We start from the raw sequence: 19,820 nt of genomic DNA on the forward strand, positions 1-19,820 counted from the left end.
GCCATTTAATCCATATTATTGAGATAATTGGCTATATTTTCCAGACTAAGATTAATTGCTTTTTGGAAATTTCAGATGGACATACGACAGATAAACTTCCTCTACGACTGCGGTAAGCTTGTACCTGCAATAATTTCTTATGATGAATTTTTCATGATGAACCTGAATTTCGGCGCGAAAAATAATTTCCGTTTGTTAATTTGACTCGATTACAGGTTACGATTCGAAAACAGATCTTGTATAACAATAACTTATAAATCAAATTCAAATAAATTAAAGGATTAATATTTATTTCAAAACCATATTTGTAATCGTGCAACGGTACGTTGCGAGTACCATCGAGTTTCATATAATATCGTTAAAAGTTACAAAATAAAATTTATTTTAGTCAGTCGTCGCTTGAACTTCTGCAGCCTGACTAATTTATTTCTTTATTTTTGTTTACTGTTGACCTACGCTAAACACATAGTTAGAACAGTAGACATATTATAAATATTTGCGTTCTACCTTGCAGCAAACTTTATTTCAGAGCGACCAGGACGCCGAGTGGGAGTTCTGCCAGACCCAAGAGAGCTGTCGCGCAACCTCACGCTTTACATTGAAGTGCGGAACGGTGAGTTCTTATCCAGTTATTAACTTCGTCAACATTTTTAGTCATTAAAGTGCGTATTAACTTAACGATAATTCATGAGTAGGTCAGTATTTAAACAGTTTATCTCCTGTTGTCCATGGCTAAAAGTGGCGTCATAACTGTAATTGCAGCCTTAAAGAACCGAAATCTGAGAATGGGTGTGCGTCCTGCAAGGTGATTTACATTCGACTGGAGTACACTACCCGTGGCATACTTGAAACTTGAATGAATATTGTTGATCTAAAAGTACCAAAGTAGAGCTCAATTAATATTGTACGACTAGAAGCTTTTAACTCGTAGATAAATACTTCCATCTACATTGAAGTAAATATATCAGAAAACATATATAACTTCACAATTAGTTTGTAAGAACTGCATCTTTTGACAGTCTGACTTAGTGTTACGTTACTAAGAGCATCACACGATAATAAATCTCAGTTTATTCCGCTTCATAAGTTTTTACACTCGAGTTGATCGAGAAGAAGTACGCCACGAAGTACGAAGAAGTACATTGATCGAGAAGAAGTACATTTGTAGAATGCAATTATGTCAGCAAAAGAAAGGGAATGGAAAGATATTTTATGACATTTAATCATGTCAGAAATTTGGGATATAATTTTTTGTGGGACGTAATCGTGTTAGGAATGCAGAGTGTCATTCTTTGTGGGACGAAATCACGTTAGGACTGTGGGATATCATTTTTATGGAATGAAATTATATTAGAAATGTGGTATGTTATCATGTTTGGAATGCAGTTCCTGTTTGATGCCGCAAGTTAACTTACGTTGCAGGGAATGACGCGCGGCGCACGGCGGCAGATTGGTTCTTGCTCGCCGCGCTGTTGCTCACGAGACATCTTCTTCACTCAGCCGCCTGAGAAGCTTTCCAGGCAACGCAAATGATGGCGATGGCGGAAAGAAAAGATTACATGGTTCAAAAAGCCTTGGAAATTATTTGCAACGACATTTATGGGAAACTAATAACTCGCGTGCGCGCACGCTCTATTCAATTCGTATTGTGCTTGGATCAGAAATCCATCAATTACTATAGCCTAATCAGTATAGTCGAGAAGTGACTATATAATCAGTATAGTCGGCCTGTTGTTTGAACTTCAGGGAGTTCTGTTACTGACGATTTTACGTCTGCACGGTTGCTGGGAATGATTTAGTAAACGGTTACTCAGATTCAATTAGCAAGCAATTTCATCTGTCAATATCGAGAAACTTTCTGGTGAAATAAAAACTGGATAGAACAGATATTCATTTTAAGATCGTTTAATGTGTGGGTTTTATCAATAAATTGGTAATATTTGTTTCGCTAAATTAAGATTTATAACTACTACACTTTGTGTTTTAGTTCGTACTAAAAGTTCTAATACAGTGGAATCCGAAATGGTGGAGGAACGGAAGAAAAACACACGCAGAATTACAGCTCAATACATCTGAACCTCAACAACAATAATACATTGAGATCTAACATATTTTTCATTAAAATGCACTAATTATTGACTTTATCCGTGCATGTCCTGCATAGCAGCTGGCTGATAAAGAATTGTCACACGTTACCTAGACAGGTTTTGATTCGGTACTTCACCAGAGGTTACTCGTCAAGCTAAAAGCACTTGGTGTGGATGGTCAGTCGTTAGGATGGAGCAGAGCATTTTTGAGCAGTAGACGTTAACAAGTCTGCGTTAATGGCAGTCTTCCGGACAGGGCGGCTGTACAAGCGGAGTGCCACAAGAAAGTGTCCTGGGGCATGTTCTTTTCGTGGTGTTCATTAACGATTTGGTGTCCGAACGTCGTGGTGTCCATTAACGAAGTCGACAATGGAAAAAGATTTAGGAGTTAATATCGACAATGAGTTGAAATTTTCTAAGCATATTGAAGGTCAAGTTAATAAAGCTAATAAACGACTTGGACTGACCAGACGCTCTTTCGAGTTCCTAGATGCAGAAGCGATGAAGCAGTTGTTTGTCGATGAAGCAGTTGTTTGCGATGAAGCTGTCGTGTGCCCGAACCTTGAGTTTGGAAATGTCGTGTGGTCACCGAAACTTGAAAAGGACAAAAACTTAATAAAGAATTCAAAGACGTGCAACAAGGATAATTCTGGGCATGAAAGGCAAGTCCTATGAGGAAAGATTAAAGATTATGAAGCTTCCAAGCCTCAGTTATCGACGCCTGCGAGGGGAACTCATTGAAGCATAAGAGTATACTCATGGCTTATACAAGGTCCCAGAAGGATTACTAGAATTTGAAACAAGAACCAACACCACGGGCCACGGCTATAAACTAAAAAAAAACTGCGTTGTAACACATCCATGCGACAACATTTCTTCTCGCTTCGAGTCACCGACATGTGGAACAGCCTCCCTGACAGCATCGTTGACGCTCCGAGTATGAACGCCTTCAAGAACAGACTAGACGAAGCTATGCAGGAGCATATGTTCAGTCTTAAAATGCCTAGCAAATTACGGGCCAGGCAATAAGTCCAGCAGCTATCTCAATCAATTGTCAGTTATGGAAAGATCGGGTTCCAAAGGCGGGATCCCTTGTGAATCAAGTCACGAAAAATTCAAGAATCGGCAACAGGTCATGGGCCTATTTCTTCAGTGCCGACATTTCTATTCTATTCTATTCTAAATGCCGTCGAGTGCTTGTGCTTCATGTGCGTGGACGACACCAAGATGTAAAAAGCGTGGAAACGAACGCTAATCAACAAAGCTTCAGAGTGATTTAGATAATCTTGTTGGCTGGGCAGACACTTGGCAGGTTAATTTCAATGCGGAAAAATGCAAGGTGCTCCATTTTGAAATGCAAAATAGGCATTACAAATATAATATGCGCATACGAAAGCGCGGCAGTACGGAGATGTGTTGAATTAAAAGTGATAGAACTTGAAAAGGACTAGGGTGTGGATGTGGACATAAGTTTGAAGTTTTCTCAGCACGTCGAAATTCAGGTGAACAAGGCCAACAGACTGTTAGGTCTCATCAGGAGATCATTTGTGTACCTGGACTACCAAATTATAAAGATGCTTTTATCGCAATTGTCTGTCCACGCCTAGAGTTTAGAAATGTAGCGTGGTCACCGTTCTTTGAAAGAGACAAGAAGCTAATTGTAGAGCAACCGAAGTAATACAGGTTTAAAATATCTCGAGTATAAATAAAGAATTGAGCAGATAAAAATACCAAGTTTGACGTATAGGAGAGTGAGAAGTGATATGATCGATTGCTACAAATACACACACAATATTCATAATTTGGACAACAGTATACTAAAACTGGAAATGAATACAAACACCAGAGGCGACGGTTACAAGCTGAACAAGCAACGTTGCAATACAAGTCATTGTCAAAACTTTTTCACCCAGCGTGTGGTGGAGAGATGGAACAAACTGCCAGCACAAGTGGTGGAAGCTCCCAGCGTCAACACGTTTAAAAAGGACTGGACAGTGTTATGCGTGAATTTGTGTACAGTGTAGACGGGCCTCCCAACTTTATTAGATCTGATCAAAAGATCAGTAGCCAGTATAGGCAAAAAAATAACTAAAAATATAACTCAGTACTCACTGCAGCGGGCGACAGACAGCGCATTTTTTCGTCGACGAAAACGTGAAGTGACGGACGGACGGACATGGCGAGCACAATAGTGCACTTTTTCAATAAATGATAAAAATGCGCTAAAAAGAGTAACAGGCCAAACAGAATCGGCCACAGGCTGTGGAAGCCTAACATATGATGCCGAGATCGCTACGCTACGCTCCATTGACATGTGCAGTGTGCATGCACTCTAGTTGTTTTGAGCTTCTTGCTTCTAGTGAATGCGGAGACAAGTAGGAATGCAAGTAGACGAGTCAGGAACTGGGATTCTTATTTCTGAATTGAGCTGCACGAAAGTCTTAATTAAGACTGTAACACAGTGGTTACAGTTCAGAGTACCAAGATTGGAGCAGAGAGGTGCGGGTTCGATCGCAGCTCTGTGCGCCAGTTTCTGGTCAAAATTGGCAAGGAGGCTGGGCGGTTAAGCAAAGAAAATTTGAAGCGGTAAGTTGCGAGTTCGAGCCCGCAACAAGCTGTGGATGTTCTGCAATGTTAAGAATCGGCGACAGGCCTTGTTAATGTTAAGAACCGGCGACCCCGCTAATCCGCTATATCAACGAGGCATGAAGCCTGAAATTCCTGCTGGGCACACTGCTGATTTTAGTCGTTATTTCCATCTTAACTTCGTTACCACAACCACTATATTTTGTCGCTGAGGTGTTGAGGAAATGGGCAGTTTTCAGGTGGCAGATGCTTTTGCGTCGACCAAATCTCATTTTCGTACCTTTTACGAGCAAAGGAGGCTGTTGTTGTAATTGCCCATCCTGGTAGTGGCGACTAGGGAGGCGGGGGGGTGATTGATCAGTTTTTCCGGGCACTTTAATGCCACTGGCAGTTCTACGACCATCACTGGCTCGCTGATCCGCCAGAACCATTTTTATTGCATTACACACCACCTTGGACAAGCCAGATACTCACTTATCAACCAGAGTTGCAGAGTTGGATGAATGGCTAAGTTGACCATGAGCTGAGCATCCCGGGAGAACTTGTCCTCAGTGGGACTCTAACCCGGGAGCTGGGTGCGAGAGTGGGTTCACCTCGGTCGGCTTTGAGGTGAATCAGGCGTGAATCGGCAATCTAGTACTATTCCGCAGCTAATTTAAAACTTTTTAGGGAGTTCCTAGACAAAAATTCCAATTCGCGGTTGTACAAGATTAGGCTCTGCTATCATAACCATCAATGAAATAAGAGTCGGTTACCGTCCGACGGGGTCATAATGATGTAGAACTTCTCTTTTCAGCGTTTCTCTTCTAATACATCATCAACTTTGACTTTTCACCTTCCCTGTGCATGATCAATAGAAATTTGTCTGCGATGAGAAATGCTAATGAACGAAAAACGAGAGTTCCTTGTGGGAGACAGTCTTATTATGCAAATGTTTACAGGATTTAACATAACATAACATAACATAGTGATGTCGGCTCTGAAGTGTAGGCCTGATGTGGCCTGTCGCCGATTCTTTTCCATTTCGTGCCTTGTTCATAGATCTAAACTCGTGTCATTTGACCGGATCTTTTCATGACTGGCGATAGTTTGAAGAGAAGCTTCATAATCTTCAATCTTTCTTCATAGGACTTGCCCTTCAAGCCTGGAATTATCCTTGTTGCACGTCTTTGGAGAACGAAGAAATTTATAAGAAGTTAATTTATATTTCATCTTAAATAAATCAATTTAACAAGAAACTTTGCTGAGAATCCGCTCAGCGCTCGGATATGATAATATTCGTAGATATCACTGCACTTACTGCACTTCTCTGCCTCATCATGGCCATCATACTTTGACTTGTGACAGGATTCATTAGAAGTGAAATTGAAGGAGCTGAATCTTCATGTGAGCTTTTCATAAAAGAGGCCATACGACCCATGCTCTTTCTGTCTTGGGCGAGTTGTCTCAATTTTAATTTGAAGTTTGAAGAATTTTTCTTGGTTTGTATTCTGCGTCAAAAAATGTCACTAATTAATTGACACTATTAACTGAAAATCAGTTGAGCTCTGAGAAAAAATATGCTAGTAAACTGTCGACTTGGTTCTGCTTCAATATTTGGATAATATTTTGCTTTGATGATTAAAACAGATGGTGATTGTATTAATTCCATATTTTACCTCTTCAGGACCGTCATTAGTGCACGCAGAGCAGTGCTGTCGTTCCATCAGCAAATGCGAGGTGTCGAGCCTCGTTGACGGACTGGTGACGCTTCTCGCTTCACACTACGCCACATACAACGTATAACTGAATGCAGTCAGCGCAGCTGTGGTATCTGAAGAGGTTTGTGATTCCCTCTGTATATTGAGAATCGGCAGTTTCCGCTCCATTAACGTGTTTTAATGTATCTTTAAAGTCAATTTCAGGCATTTAAAACTTTAATCATTTGGGCATAATTGCCAAATTGAACAAGATAGGCATTTAATGGATTCAATCATTGATAAAACGAATCGCGGCGCTGATTTCAGTGCTAATTGTGGCAATAACTCTCACAAATGTGCTCATCCAATCTACTGTTTATGATACATTGATCATACTAAGGCCTCAGGTCCTCCATTCATTGATTTGCAATTTATTGTTGTCCATTTTCCAGGTGGAGACTCTATCAGTTTTTATAAATGCAATTATTTTGAACTAACTTAAATAATTTTTGCAGGTACTCTGCCAGCCTAAGTTCTCCATCTGCAGGAGTGCATCCAATAGTGACCACGAGGAGAGGTGTCGACTGGGTAATGTCTGCTGTTTGGCCCGACCGCGGAACCTACAGAAGCAAAGTAGCACGCAGCCTGGGTAGCCCCACGGCGAAGATTCTGCTGAGTTCCTGGCGCGCGCCCTCCAAACCTGCGCTCATTATTTCCCCGATTGTCTCTGCCCCTCCAGTGTAGACTTGTGAAGGTGGCCCTGCTGTCCCGCTTTGGTCATTTCCTTGCCAAAGTATTGGTAGGTGGCTGCCTGCCAGCAGGCTCCTATGTGGAGCCTTTACGGATCCTTGTGGAGCCTTTACGGCGATGGCCCCTTGGGGCCATCGCCTCGAACCCCTCGGGGACCGCCGAAAACAGGATCCAGGCCGCCTCACCTCCCCAGGGTCCTGGCCGCCTCACCTCCCCAGGGTCTTGACCACCTCACCTCCCCAGGGTCTTGACCGCCTCACCTCCCCACGGTCCTGGCCGCCTCATTTCCCCAGTGTCCTGGCCGCCTCACCTCTCCAGGGTCCTGACCGCCTCACCTCTCCAGGGCGCCCCCGAGAAAGCAATGCTCCCGCGCCCCTACCACTCCGAGCTATATCAGCCACGTTCGTGCTTTTGTAGGCACCTTGGGTTCTTCACATTCAGGGGAGGCCTTTCGCAAGCGCGGCTGATCTCGAGTGTGGTGGAACCATTTCGCTCCATTGAGCACCTCTTCGACTGCCTCTTCTTACAACGGACGTTCCCATGTAACTAGATTAGATTTTCTTCGAGATGGCTCCCTTGTGATTTTCAGAATATTTTGCATACGTCGACTGTTATTTTAAATTGCTTTTTATTTCAATGTTAAGGTCCCTGACCGCTTCAGTATATTGCGTCTCACTTGCGTTGATTTGGTCTAATAACTGATATCGGGAATGATGACCTGTTATCGGCACCCGTACGCCATTTGGATTCGGATGAAAAATTGTATGGAATTCACTTCGGTTTTAATTTGCCGTTAATGTAAATTTCTTACTGGAGTGATAGCTAATTTCTACTGATTTCATTTGTTAGTAATAGTAATGTAACAGTAATACTCTCCTTATAAATATATTCACGATGCATCAAACTGCAGTTTCTTTCTTTATTTTAATTAATGAAGATGCATCTATATATCCGTGGAATTTTTTCCTGCATGCATACATGCATGCAGGATATTTCAGTTGAACCAATAAAGATATGAACCGATTCCTCGCGTTATTATTCATCATGCCTCGCTATGTCTATACGTTTCGCCATGTCTTCCTATGTCTCGCCATGTCTCTTTATGTCACGCTGTCCACTTATGACTCGCTATGTCACCTTATTTCTCCTTATGTCTCGTTATGTCTCCTTATGCCTCGCTATGTCTTCTTATGTCTCGCTATGTCTCGTTATGTCTCCTTATGTCTCGCTATGTCTTCTTATGTCTCTTTATGTCTCGCTATGTCTCCTTATGCCTCGCTATGTCTTCTTATGTCTTGCTATGTCTCCTTATGTCTCGCTATGTCTTCTTATGTCTCTTTATGTCTCGCTATGTCTCCTTATGCCTCGCTATGTCTTCTTATGTCTCGTTATGTCTCCTTATGTCTCGCTATGTCTCCTTATGTCTCGCTATGTCTCCTTATGTCTCGCTATGTCTTCTTATGTGTGGCTATGTCGGATTGTAATAGTCTGTATGAAAGAAACTGTAGGAAGCCGCAAAGTACAAAACGGGCGTGCCGTTTTCGTGCGGGAAAACGTTCCCGTCGTTTAATTTAACGGTAAATAACCGGCCACGGTAATGCCGGTGGGAACGTTTTTTTTACGGTCGATTTTCTAACAGTGTATTGAATATAATATTGATTATTACGAGCTTATTTATTATTACGGGACCTAATTACTACAAAGTCCTTCGATGTATGTCGGTGCGTGGCTGTTCTCGTGGCTGGTCCACACACGCGCAGAGGTTGCCGGGGCTCAAGTCGTGGTCACAGCCGCCGCAGTAACCAGGCGTGCAGTAGGTCTTCGTAGCGCAGACGACGCCGGAGCCAGCACGTGCACATGCTTACTTCGAACTTTCCGGCCGCATTCGGGCAGGGCTTCCAATAGTTGTCTAGTTCCATAAAATCTATTAATAAACCGAGGCTGAACAAAGTGGCGTTACCGTGCATTTAAAAAGCTGATAAAATCACAGAAACTTGCACAGCAGGAATAATGCGAAGTCAAAGATAGTACCCTGGGAGTTGCTGTCATGGAGTCGACAAACTGCCGATAATTCTTGGAAGGGAGGTGAAGTAGCAGGGGTGAGTATCGTTTTTACATCAGATGTTCAGGATGAAGCTACCTCAGATGTCACCCTGAATTAAGGCACAGAGCAAGTGTTAAGAAACATATGACCCGTAATTAATCATATTGTAAACTAAATCATAGTTTGTTGTTTAATCGTTTGTGAAACCTTGAGCTCAAGTCGGGCACTGCTTGCCAGTCAACAGTAGCCTCTGCTACGGGCTAGAAGTAAAGCGGAAATTTTTATTTTCTCAGTCATATAAAATTTTGATGGTTATAAATTTAAATGAAAAAAATATAATGCTTGATAATCTTTAATTATTACCGTGCTCAATTATTCCACTGTCACTTCGTTAGTGAACTTGTTGAAATTCTACGTCTTCGCTGGCTGTGTTAAAATGTTATTGAAATGCGTTGTAGCATTTGGACGCTGTTTGTTTAGTATAGCATAGCGGTGTCAGTGTTGATTAGTCCGTTGAACCTGTCGACAATTCCGAAAATTGCAGAATATTTACAGCTTATTACGGGTCTCGAACACGCAACTCACTGTTCCAACTTTACCATGCTTGACCACCCTACCGTGCACCTCGCTGTGTTTGACCAGAACTAAAGCAGGTAGCTGGGATCGAACCCACAGCTCACTGCTCCAATTTCGGTTCTCTGAACTGTAACATGTAGGCCAACTAACCGCATGGCCAAGAACGCGAATCAGCTGCTTAACAAGATGGTCCCCAAAAACTCGTATTATTCAATCCGCTCGATCTTCTCAATTCATCAAAGTGGTTCCTTCTTTCTTATGAGCGATTCCGATTTTCAAGTGTCATAAATTTTGATTAACATGAGACACTTCATACATGAATTCCACCCTTGAGACTTCATGAAGCACAACAGCAATCTCACTCAGCCGAGCCAACCGCTGAGCCCCGACTAATCGAGAATTATTCCCGCTAGAGCCGCCACAGTCCGCCATGAGGTGAGGTCAAACAAAATTTTAAATCCGTCATGTTTATTGAATAAATGTAAACAATAATGAATGCGCAACTACTAAAGGTAAGAAAATGTTCCGATGCACATGTTCCGCGATGCTACAGAAAGAATGTGGAGATCACAATGTTTGCTCGATAATAAAGTCTCCATACCAGGAAAAGATGAAGGAAAACTCGACATTTGTTGCTGAGAACAAGGACTTATGCTCAACACTTAGTAACGTCGCGACCCCGCAGTATGGAGGGGCCCTTCAAAAACACAAACTTGCATGCTAAACAAACCTGGAAAATGCATTATATAATATATACAAAGCCTTATCAATCTCGGAATGAAATCTAAAGATAACCCAGACCACGAATGACGTTATTAGTAAGTAACAGTTTAGTTCCTGTCATGGATTAACTCATATTTATTGAAACAAAAAGCACATTGCTAGAGCTTATTAGAAATGAAAAAGAACTTTTAACGTTGTCATCGATGGCTATTTTTCGATGCATCATAAAATCTCTTAAAGAAACAGCCTTTTGTTTAAAGTGACATCAACATTCCCTGTTCACATTTGTGATTAAAACTCAGGAGAAAGAAACTACAAAAAAAGACTTCGCATATAACAACAGACCAGTTAGTTAAGGGCTGTATCTCGCTATCAGGAACCTTTAGGAAAGGCTCTTTCTGCGTTTTTTTCAATTTTCAACTGTTATAAATCGAACGAGTCTTGAATTACATAAATCGTTCATTCAGCGACATATTATACTGCAAGGCGGTTTTGAAATAAAGCATATAACAAAATTTCTCCCTATTTCCAACTGAAATTCTCCTTATTTGAATATGTAGTCATGGCCTCGAAATTTCTTAACTTAAATATTATTTGGAACGTACCAACTTGAAAACATCTGACAACTATAAATTTGAAACTGAATTTCTTACAAAAGCTAAAGTTCTAAGGACCATGAACGTACACATGTCTTCGTCGAGTTGATCATCATAAAGCTAGGCGTCGTCTCCACCATATTCGTCGTGGTTGGAGCTGGAGGTGTAGTCGTCAAAATCATCGCTGTGGTCAACGTAGATGTCCATATAAGATTTGAGAGTCGCGCAGGAGCTCATGCATGTTCTGGAGAAAATCGTGGCCGTAGAACAGCCACTCGTTGTCCAAGCGACACGACCCGACGCGCTCGTAGATGTACTTGTCCAGCTTGTGGTCTGAAACAAAAATACGTTAATGCACATCAGAACGATACAACAAATTCAGGGCCATTCAGTTGTGGTGTTAATTCTTTATTGCGATTCAAGCTTTGTAATAAATTATAAGCTTAAAAGGCAGCAAAGTAAAGTGGAATGCACGCTTCGATGAACCAAAGAAATTCAGCACAAAGGAGCTAGTCTGCACTAAAAACAATTTTAAACAAAGGGATGCCGAAGAAAATTCGTTGTTCAGTGAAGAACATATTAGATCAACTGCAATGAACGTATCTCTTAAACAGACCGCATCAAATATCAATTGATCATGACTTATCCAAAGAAAGTCGAGATAGTTCACTTGATATGCTCCAGTAACAGAGAAACGCGTGAGAGCAAACCTTTGATTTTGATGAGAGGATTTGCAAAGGCCGCATGGTGAGTGTAGTTGACATGAAGCACGAGGGGCTCGTCGTGGTCGAGGTACAGTGAAGGGAACCTGTACCTGCCCTCGGCCAGCGCCTTCCTGCGCAGCTCAGTGAGCTCCTGTGCCGTGGCGAGATCCACGAACACCATCGCGGCGCCGATCTCGACCAGCTGAACGTGGGCCACGAGTCTGCAGGGCGACACGCATTAGGGAGCTGGTCTACGGTAGCGGCACGGCGGGTACTGGCTAGGTTAGGTTCGGCTATAGCTGCTCTGACTATTCCAAGCCCTCACTATGAATATCAATCCATTTGTCTGAATTCATTAGTTTTGCATCATGTGCTCCGATTCATAACGTCTAATTGTATTAGAACACCACAAATGTGTATTTAATGCCCATTTAACAAATGCTTAGAGTAGCTGAATGAGAGATCGTACTCATCCGAAGCCGTTAGACAAAACTTTGGAGAACGAGTGATAATAAACGGTATTCGAAGGCAATCAAAAACAAGAGTCAAACCATGGTTAATGCTAAATTCCCTATCACTTTAGACACGAATAAATCTGAAAATCTAGAATTTACATTTCAAGTAACAGCTATGGAGTATTCTGGAAACATGTATGTTACAAATTTTTTTACGAAATATATACACATGATAAAATCCTTTCATCGCTTGGTCAATTTCAATTTATTCTTCAAGAATTTCAATTTGAAGATCAACGTTTTATAATTCTGTGTGTGTGCGTGGGAAGGAAATGTCTATCAATCACCCATCTCATATGACTGAACAACAAAAAACGTGTCCGCTAACAAACTAACCAGTAACCACTACGGCACTCGAGTTCACATAAATATGCAAGGATCAGAGATGGACTCACTGTTTCAGCTGAGCCAGTGAGAATTTCTCGTTTTTGACGAAGACTCGCTGCAGCTTTGGCATCCGCAGGAGGTTCTTGTAAGAGTCATCGTCCAGAGCGACGGAAGGCAGCGTTAGGGACTTCACCGACGTCGGTGCAAGTGAAAAGTCTACGGTGAGCTGAATAACAGAAATTACGAATAACTAAGAATGAAACGTAGGTAATTCTCACTTTATTTTATGTCATAATATTGAACTTAGCTTATGTAAAGTTGTGAAAAATATAAAGAGCAACGTGGTTGCTCCTCTCTATGAGGGAGAAAAACTTAGGGTAGAATACCAAGCGACGCTTCGTGGCAGCTTGCGGGGCGTATTTAAGTAGCGCGGCGTACCGCGAAAGCCAGTGTAGCTGGCTGAGGGTAGCTGGTCCCAAAACAATACACACCGTCAAAGACACCATCACGCTGACAGACTGACGAATTTTACCGAGAGTGACGTACATTAAAGACGTGACTTATTAAGACGATAAAAAATATAAATAAATATAAATATTTAATATAAAAAAACGAGCACCGACCATCCGCGTATACCATTCAAAACCCTAACGGGTAATCACCCCCCCCCCCCACCTACAGTTAGAAGAAGAGTTATTACTCTTCCATCTCTACGAGTTATTAGTTACGTCTCTACGTCGTTAGTCTCTACGTTGCGTTACGGTTGAGATACTTCCATGTGTCATTTTTATCCTCCTGTTTCAATCGTCATTGGCCAGTCGAGAACCTTCTCAAACGTGTCACAATGAACCACTCCGGCTTAACCAAACTGACATATGATAAATAATGAATATCTGCAACCGTAACGCAACGTAAAACTGAATGAGAAATAACTCTGATTAAACAACGTGAATACCGTATATTAGGCTCTTGAATAACTTACGTTAATAAGAGCACTTCATTTGCAGCGTTCATCTAAGGAGAAAAATAACTATTTTCAGAAGATACAAATGGAAAAGAATCAACTCGTAGCCACACTAATTATTCGAGACTATGTCGTGAGCGTAATGTTTAGATGGGCATCTAAAATATTCCAATGGGAGTCATATACATTTTTTATTTCCAATCTATTAAAACAGGCCTAAAAATGAGGGATTACTGTAATAGAAATTGATAGTTCATGCTATCCAAAGATAGTTGATATGTCCAATGAACACTGTATCATTCCGAAATCATAAGGAAACTAACTTGCATTCTAAGATATTTTCAAGACTTATTCACACGTCCTCGAGCGAAGATATGCTAAATTATTAGGATTAAGATTCCCTAAAATAAGGTCAGGTTCATCCCTGAAATTTTCCGTTCCGGAGAAACTGTATGCCAGCTTTTAGAATTATAATAGAGATGTTGAGCAGCTAGCAGCCCTCTGCCTCTAAACCTTGGAAACTAATGGTTTAAATAAGAAAGATTTCTTCATATATCACATAAAAACCGAAAATCAAAGTTAGAACAGGTGAATATGTGAAAAAAATCTGAGTGGCAAACCATGAAGTTGAGAACTCTGAAATCTTCAACGACAGTAAATATAGTTATTAGTTAATAGAAAATATCAACAAGGTTTCCAACTGAAGTTCCTTAACTTGCTTTATTTGCAATTTAGACTCGCAACTCACGTCATGAACTTCTCCTGGGTAAAAGTCGATGTAGAGGTCCTCGACGTCAGGCAGAGCGCTTCTGAGAAGAACCTCAATTTCATCCCTTCCATTAATCATACAATGTAGCACCTGCGACAACAAAAAGCCATTTTGCCACCAAATGAAACATCAAAAGAATAAACCAACAGTTACATCACAGGAATATTTGATAAGGATTCAGGATTGCGAGTAATCAAAGAAATCTATGTACACACGTACAATATAGTAGTCTTGTCCAGAGTCTCTAAAGATGAATTATCGAAAGCTTGCAACATTTTTCTACCTTCAAGTTATTGAATGTCTTGAAATTGGGAGGCTCTGCAAAACCGTGGCAATCAAGCTGGAGTTGGGTGAGCGCTGGACACTTGCATGCCATGGAGGGGAGCCAATCCTGCAGCCAATCTCCCCTGCACGCCAAGCACAGCAAACACCAAATGTAAAATTAATGGACTTAATGCAAGAAATTAAACAAGTAATATTACTCACACACAACACAGACAAATGAGAATTGTACGAAAGGTCATTCAAATAATTTTCGTGTTAGTTTACCCGCGAGAATTAAATGCTTGATTCGACTTTACTCAACTTCAAGGCAAGAGACAAATTAGAAACATGAACTAATATATCCTAAAAGTATTTTCAAGTCGGTTTAGAAATGATGCATTTAAAAATATTTAACAACCGTTTAATTGAAGATAGAACTTCCATTCAGATCAAACTTGCTCTAATTATTCAACCCATAATGTAATATATTCAGTGTAAACAGTGAGCTTGATCATCATCCGAGTCGCTCATGAGGAGCACCGACAATTGAAATTTGATCCAAGCCGACCGCTAGTTACGTTCCTTTAACATTTTAGTTCCTCTAACCTATTTTCCCTCTTAACTGTTTTTACTCTAACCTGTCTTCCCTGTAACCTGCATTTCTTTGGTCGCTGTCTACTGTAACCTGTATACTGGCATTTGACTCTTACAACTCTGGGTGCAAGGAGTGCAAGAAGATGAACAAGCGGAACGTCGTGAGGGTAGAGTTGAAAGGGAAGCCCGCAAAGCCCGGAAAGCCATCGTTTGATCTGAAGTTTGATAACGTTGTAACGTTGCGTATTGAAAGCTCTCTCAGAGGAGCTTTCAACTTCCGTAGAAGAGCGAAGTCAAGATGCGTTATCATGCCCAGCCGCAACACCTCCAGGTATTTGCATTGCCTCAAGTCTCGCAACAATTCGTTCGAACCTGACGTGTTGAAAAAGCCCTGAAAAAATATTCAATCATTAATTGAAAGTCGTAAGCAAATTTTTCTTATTCTTCAAATTGAACATGCAAATTTTTTCAGCAAATAGAACCATTTTCATCCATAAAATTGTGCAAAGTTCATAGCATAAAATAAACAGAACTGTCCTCAGCGGAAGCCCAAAACTGTCAGCAGATCCTTTTAAGAAAAGCACTTCCAAAATGTAAGGTTTTTTCAAAAGCAGATCAACAAAGACTTTATAAAAACTGAGCAAATCGTTGAAGGATTGAATACGAAAGACGTATTAGAGGGAACGCAAATAAAATGCCACAGGGAAAATTGGCAAGAGTTTTGCCTCGATTTATGAACAGGAAAGGACCAAGGTATGGAGTGTTGACTATACTGAGCAATGGCCATACTGACTATGCTGAGCAATGGCCATTGCAAAGAAGTGGGAGTTCTGCGAGAGACTGGTGTAATCTGTAAATTTTGCCCCAAAGAAGGTTGTAGACTTCTTCATTATTTGGATTGCATTCGGGTGATTGCAGTAACAACTACGAAATTGAACAGCCATTTCTCCTACCACCGAGACAAGCTCTAAACCAGACCAGGTCTCAAAGTATTACAAGCGAGCAGCATCATCTCAAGATCGTCGATGAATTCCACTGGCTCCGTGACACTCTTGGCAACAAAGTCAAACCCCGGACTATACCGAACAACGGCTCCTGCAAAAAAGCGAGAGTTCTCCAAGAGGCAGGTGCATTCTATAAATTTTACTTCAGAGAAGGTTGTTGACTTCTTCACGTTATGGATTACATTGGAGTTATTGGAGTGACAACTGCGACATTGAACTGCCGTTTCTCCTACCAGAGACAAGCTCACTACTATACCCGGTCTCAAAGCATTATTAACAAGCAAGTTCATCTCAAAATCGTCGATGAATTCAACAGGCTTTGTGACATTCTTGACAACAATGTCAAACTCCAAACTAAACGCAACAAAGGCCCCTGCAAAAACGCGGGCGTTATCCGGGAGGCCGGTGTAGTCTATAAATTTTGCTTCAAAGGAGGTTGTAGACTTCTTCATGTCTTGGACAACATCGGACAAATTGGACTAACAATCAAGACACCGAGCCGCTGTCTCGTTAGCTACCTTCAAACTGGAGGCCAGGTGAACCACGCAAGACAAGCTCACAACCAGACCGTCACTCGCATTGTGCTGAAGATACACACCAGCATCGTTATCATGCTGTGGCCCGACAACAACCGACCGGCGATAGCTGAACCCCTTATCTCTGCAGATTGGACTCCACCTATCTATTTTCTGACTACCGGATTTGTCCGAACTCTGAAAGAATCTTCCGAGTAATTTTTGGTCCAAAATTTTACTGTTGTATCCTAGTTACTAATATAATGTACGGTACTTATTTCCACCAAAATTTCAATGTTTAATGCTTCTTCTAACTTGAAAATGAATGTTTGACAACTCAGTCATCCGAGCCTCACTTCTAGACCGAAAATCCTGAGTTTTGAGCAGCGCGAGAAGATGGTCTTCATGGAGGTGTAGTGATTCCTCTTTGACGAGAACAGCAGGCATAAATCTTCCAGGTTCACAGCAAGTTGACCTAAAATTGAATATTGTCGTCATTTGCAGTTATTCGGAGAGGCTCAGCAGTCGTTTACAAACTCCAATGGACTGTTTGAAACTTTAACCTGTCTTTATTTCGAATCACTCATAAACAAAATGAATAAAAGAATCGAATGGAGCACCATGAATTGCAATCAAAACATGAATTTTAACACGAATTGCAGTGAAAATGAATTTGAATATCACTGATGGCTTTGCAACTGAAATTTGTAAGTAAATATTAGAGCTGAAGGGTCTGATTTGGAAGAAGCAGGGACAAATTTAACTGCTTACCTATGGCAGCAAATACGTTGACATCAAAGATGCAGCGATACTCTTCGAGTCTAAGAGTTGTGAGGTGGTTAGCGTTCATGATGAGCATCTTGTAGGTGCAGAACTTGAGGCCTTGCGTGAGCTGGACCGGCGACTTGCTGGAAAGCAGAGCAAACGTGGTTGGCAACACTCACTAGCAATTATAATGAATGCAACAAAAGTGTTGCTGAAATGCAAGATAAGTGTGAAGCAAACATATGGGAGAAAGTGTATGGAGTAGCCTACTGCAAGTAAACTCGAGTCCAAACCTTGCGTTACTTATAAGAGACGAAAAAATATCAAGGAATAAACAAGATCATGAACATCAATAAATGAATGCAGTTCTTGAAAAAGTAGTAGTAGAATGTTTAAAATCGTTTCAGTTATCAAGCTATTTCACCGAAGAAGTTGAAAATAAAGCAGGTTTCATCGCAAATTTCACAAATCGTTCATAAACCCAAATGGTTAGCAGAGTTAGAATATCAAAGACACAAAAAAATATATGACGGGACAGGTGAACAGATACAGGAACCAAGACTCTCGTACAGTAGGCCGCTCACAAGGGCGTCGGCCGCCCGCACGACAGAGATAAAGAAATGTTAGTAATCCTGCATATGTGACGACAAACCAACAACTTAGACCAACAGTCATACATCGCAAGCTCTGTGGTGGGGCGACCAGCAAAGATATCCCTTCCCTGTAGTGGCACGTCTTGCCACAACACGATCCGTTCTCTGCGGTAGCCGTCATGCCACAACACAATCACTTCCATGTAGTGGCAGTCATGCCACAACACAATCACTTCCCAGTACAATTACTTCCCACAGGACAATCACTTCCATGTAGTGGCAGTCATGCCACAACACAACCACTTCCCAGTACAATTACTTTCCACAGGACAATCACTTCCATGTAGTGGCAGGCATGCCACAACACATTCATTGCCCAGTACAATCACTTCCCACAGCACAATTACTTCCATGTAAGGACAGCCGGCCAAAGCCCACCTCCGATATTTGGAGAGGTTGGAGTGAGCACTTCCCCAGACGCAGCTGCCAGTGAAGTCGATGACGCTTTGCTGGCCCAGCACGCTGTAAACCAGCGATTGAAAGCGTCGACACACTGCGAGATTGTTATAGCTTATTATGATCATTAAAATGGCGAACACTGACCATTACATAATAATTTGATTTTCCTATTTAGCTGCAAGATGTCTAGAGGAAACTTGAGCCTGACAATAAGCAGGTGACTACCATGATATTCCCATTTACGTTCAATAGATTGTAGGAGTGTAAAGAGATATGCCAGCATCGTAAAAAATCAACAGAGAAAATAATTATAAATTCTGACATCTGACAGTAGCATTTAAAATATTTTGCTCTTCATTCTCTTTGTCATTGTTTAGTCAAATTTACATATTCTATAATAATGTGTGATATGAAAGTCTTCCCTTAATAGCAATTTTAAGTAACTCCCAGGATAATGATAAATGGATTGATTAGAATGGCTACTGAGAAACAGCCGGTGCTGATCAGCTGTTCCATTCACACAACTTACCTGCTTCAAGAGTCAGTTTTTCAGCAACACTCAAATATTTCATAATATGAAGCAAGACGTCATCATGGAGGACATGAAGTGTAGGCTGCCCACTGCGTGCAGGGCTCAAGTCAAACTCTTCATTGGAAAGCTTATGAAGCTTGTAGTCTTTTGAGGAGGGTCGGGATGTGTCCGTGTCATAAGATTGCCTTACAAATGCTCTCTGCTTCCCAAAGAACACTGCATCATAATCACTCAAAATTCTGAAAAACAAGTACAGGGTGTTTCAGAATTAAGTAACCCTTTTAATTTGTTAATAAATAAAAAACTAAGAACGTTATGAAGTTGAAACTTGTTTTATTTAAAAGAAGAACATTTTCATGGTAATATTGTATCATAGTTACGTCATTATCCTGTATAGCTTGCTAAATTTGTGTTTAAAGTCACGAAAAGTTCAAGAATCGGCAACAGGCCATGGGCCTATGTCTTCAACGCCGACACTTCTATTCTATTCTATTCTAAAGGACTTTAAAGGTAGACTAAACCAAAAAGTGACAAAACACACATTAATATAATTTTGGTACCCTTAACATCCATGCATTTGGAACTTTACTGAAAATAACAGCAAGTTGGAGCGGATATTGCAGCCATCACATCAGAACAAATGCACCCTCTGAAACATCAAGCCGGCCACTTGCTGTTTCTCCACTTTCCAAGAAAACCACTCCTGGTGCAAGCCCAATCTAAAGTCTTCCCTACACAAATGCAGAAAAACTTCTCATAGTGCAACAAACTTCT

The 19,820-nt window shown here is 41.2% G+C and overlaps 1 protein-coding gene and 2 long non-coding RNA genes across 3 annotated transcripts; 2 read left to right on the top strand and 1 right to left on the bottom strand.

Annotated features, from left to right (window-relative positions):
* The first annotated feature begins 73 nt into the window (after positions 1 to 73).
* LOC108681459 lies at positions 74 to 2,095 on the top strand. The gene is made up of 3 exons (XR_001931500.2): positions 74 to 112; positions 530 to 613; positions 1,423 to 2,095. It is a non-coding gene; the product is annotated as an uncharacterized LOC108681459 (long non-coding RNA).
* A 3,872-nt stretch (positions 2,096 to 5,967) lies between these two features.
* LOC125178240 lies at positions 5,968 to 7,314 on the top strand. Its single transcript, XR_007156833.1, has 3 exons — positions 5,968 to 6,059; positions 6,340 to 6,494; positions 6,868 to 7,314. It is a non-coding gene; the product is annotated as an uncharacterized LOC125178240 (long non-coding RNA).
* Positions 7,315 to 10,180: 2,866 nt separating this feature from the next.
* On the bottom strand, positions 10,181 to 19,283 carry LOC108681458. Its single transcript, XM_018170486.2, has 10 exons — positions 19,044 to 19,283; positions 18,494 to 18,608; positions 17,469 to 17,605; positions 17,054 to 17,172; positions 15,295 to 15,569; positions 14,604 to 14,727; positions 14,300 to 14,410; positions 12,656 to 12,813; positions 11,752 to 11,966; positions 10,181 to 11,374 (listed from the first exon to the last, which is right to left on the bottom strand). Exons 1-10 carry the CDS (start codon positions 19,084 to 19,086, stop codon positions 11,232 to 11,234), a joined length of 1,440 nt encoding a protein of 479 aa, XP_018025975.1. The 5' UTR covers positions 19,087 to 19,283; the 3' UTR covers positions 10,181 to 11,231.
* Between the last annotated feature and the right edge of the window lie 537 nt (positions 19,284 to 19,820).

Source organism: Hyalella azteca, unplaced genomic scaffold, assembly GCF_000764305.2.
Source record: "Hyalella azteca isolate HAZT.00-mixed unplaced genomic scaffold, Hazt_2.0.2 contig8205, whole genome shotgun sequence".
NCBI lineage: Eukaryota > Metazoa > Arthropoda > Malacostraca > Amphipoda > Hyalellidae > Hyalella > Hyalella azteca.

Excerpts from the sequence above, each read along its gene's own strand:
- LOC108681458 (XM_018170486.2), bottom strand. The coding sequence starts at position 19,086 with ATGAAATATTTGAGTGTTGCTGAAAAACTGACTCTTGAAGCAG. Across the intron at positions 17,173-17,468 it reads CAACGTATTTGCTGCCATAG|GTCAACTTGCTGTGAACCTG; the intron begins GTAAGCAGTTAA and ends ATTCAATTTTAG. Across the intron at positions 15,570-17,053 it reads TCAGGATTTTCGGTCTAGAA|GGCTTTTTCAACACGTCAGG; the intron begins GTGAGGCTCGGA and ends ATATTTTTTCAG.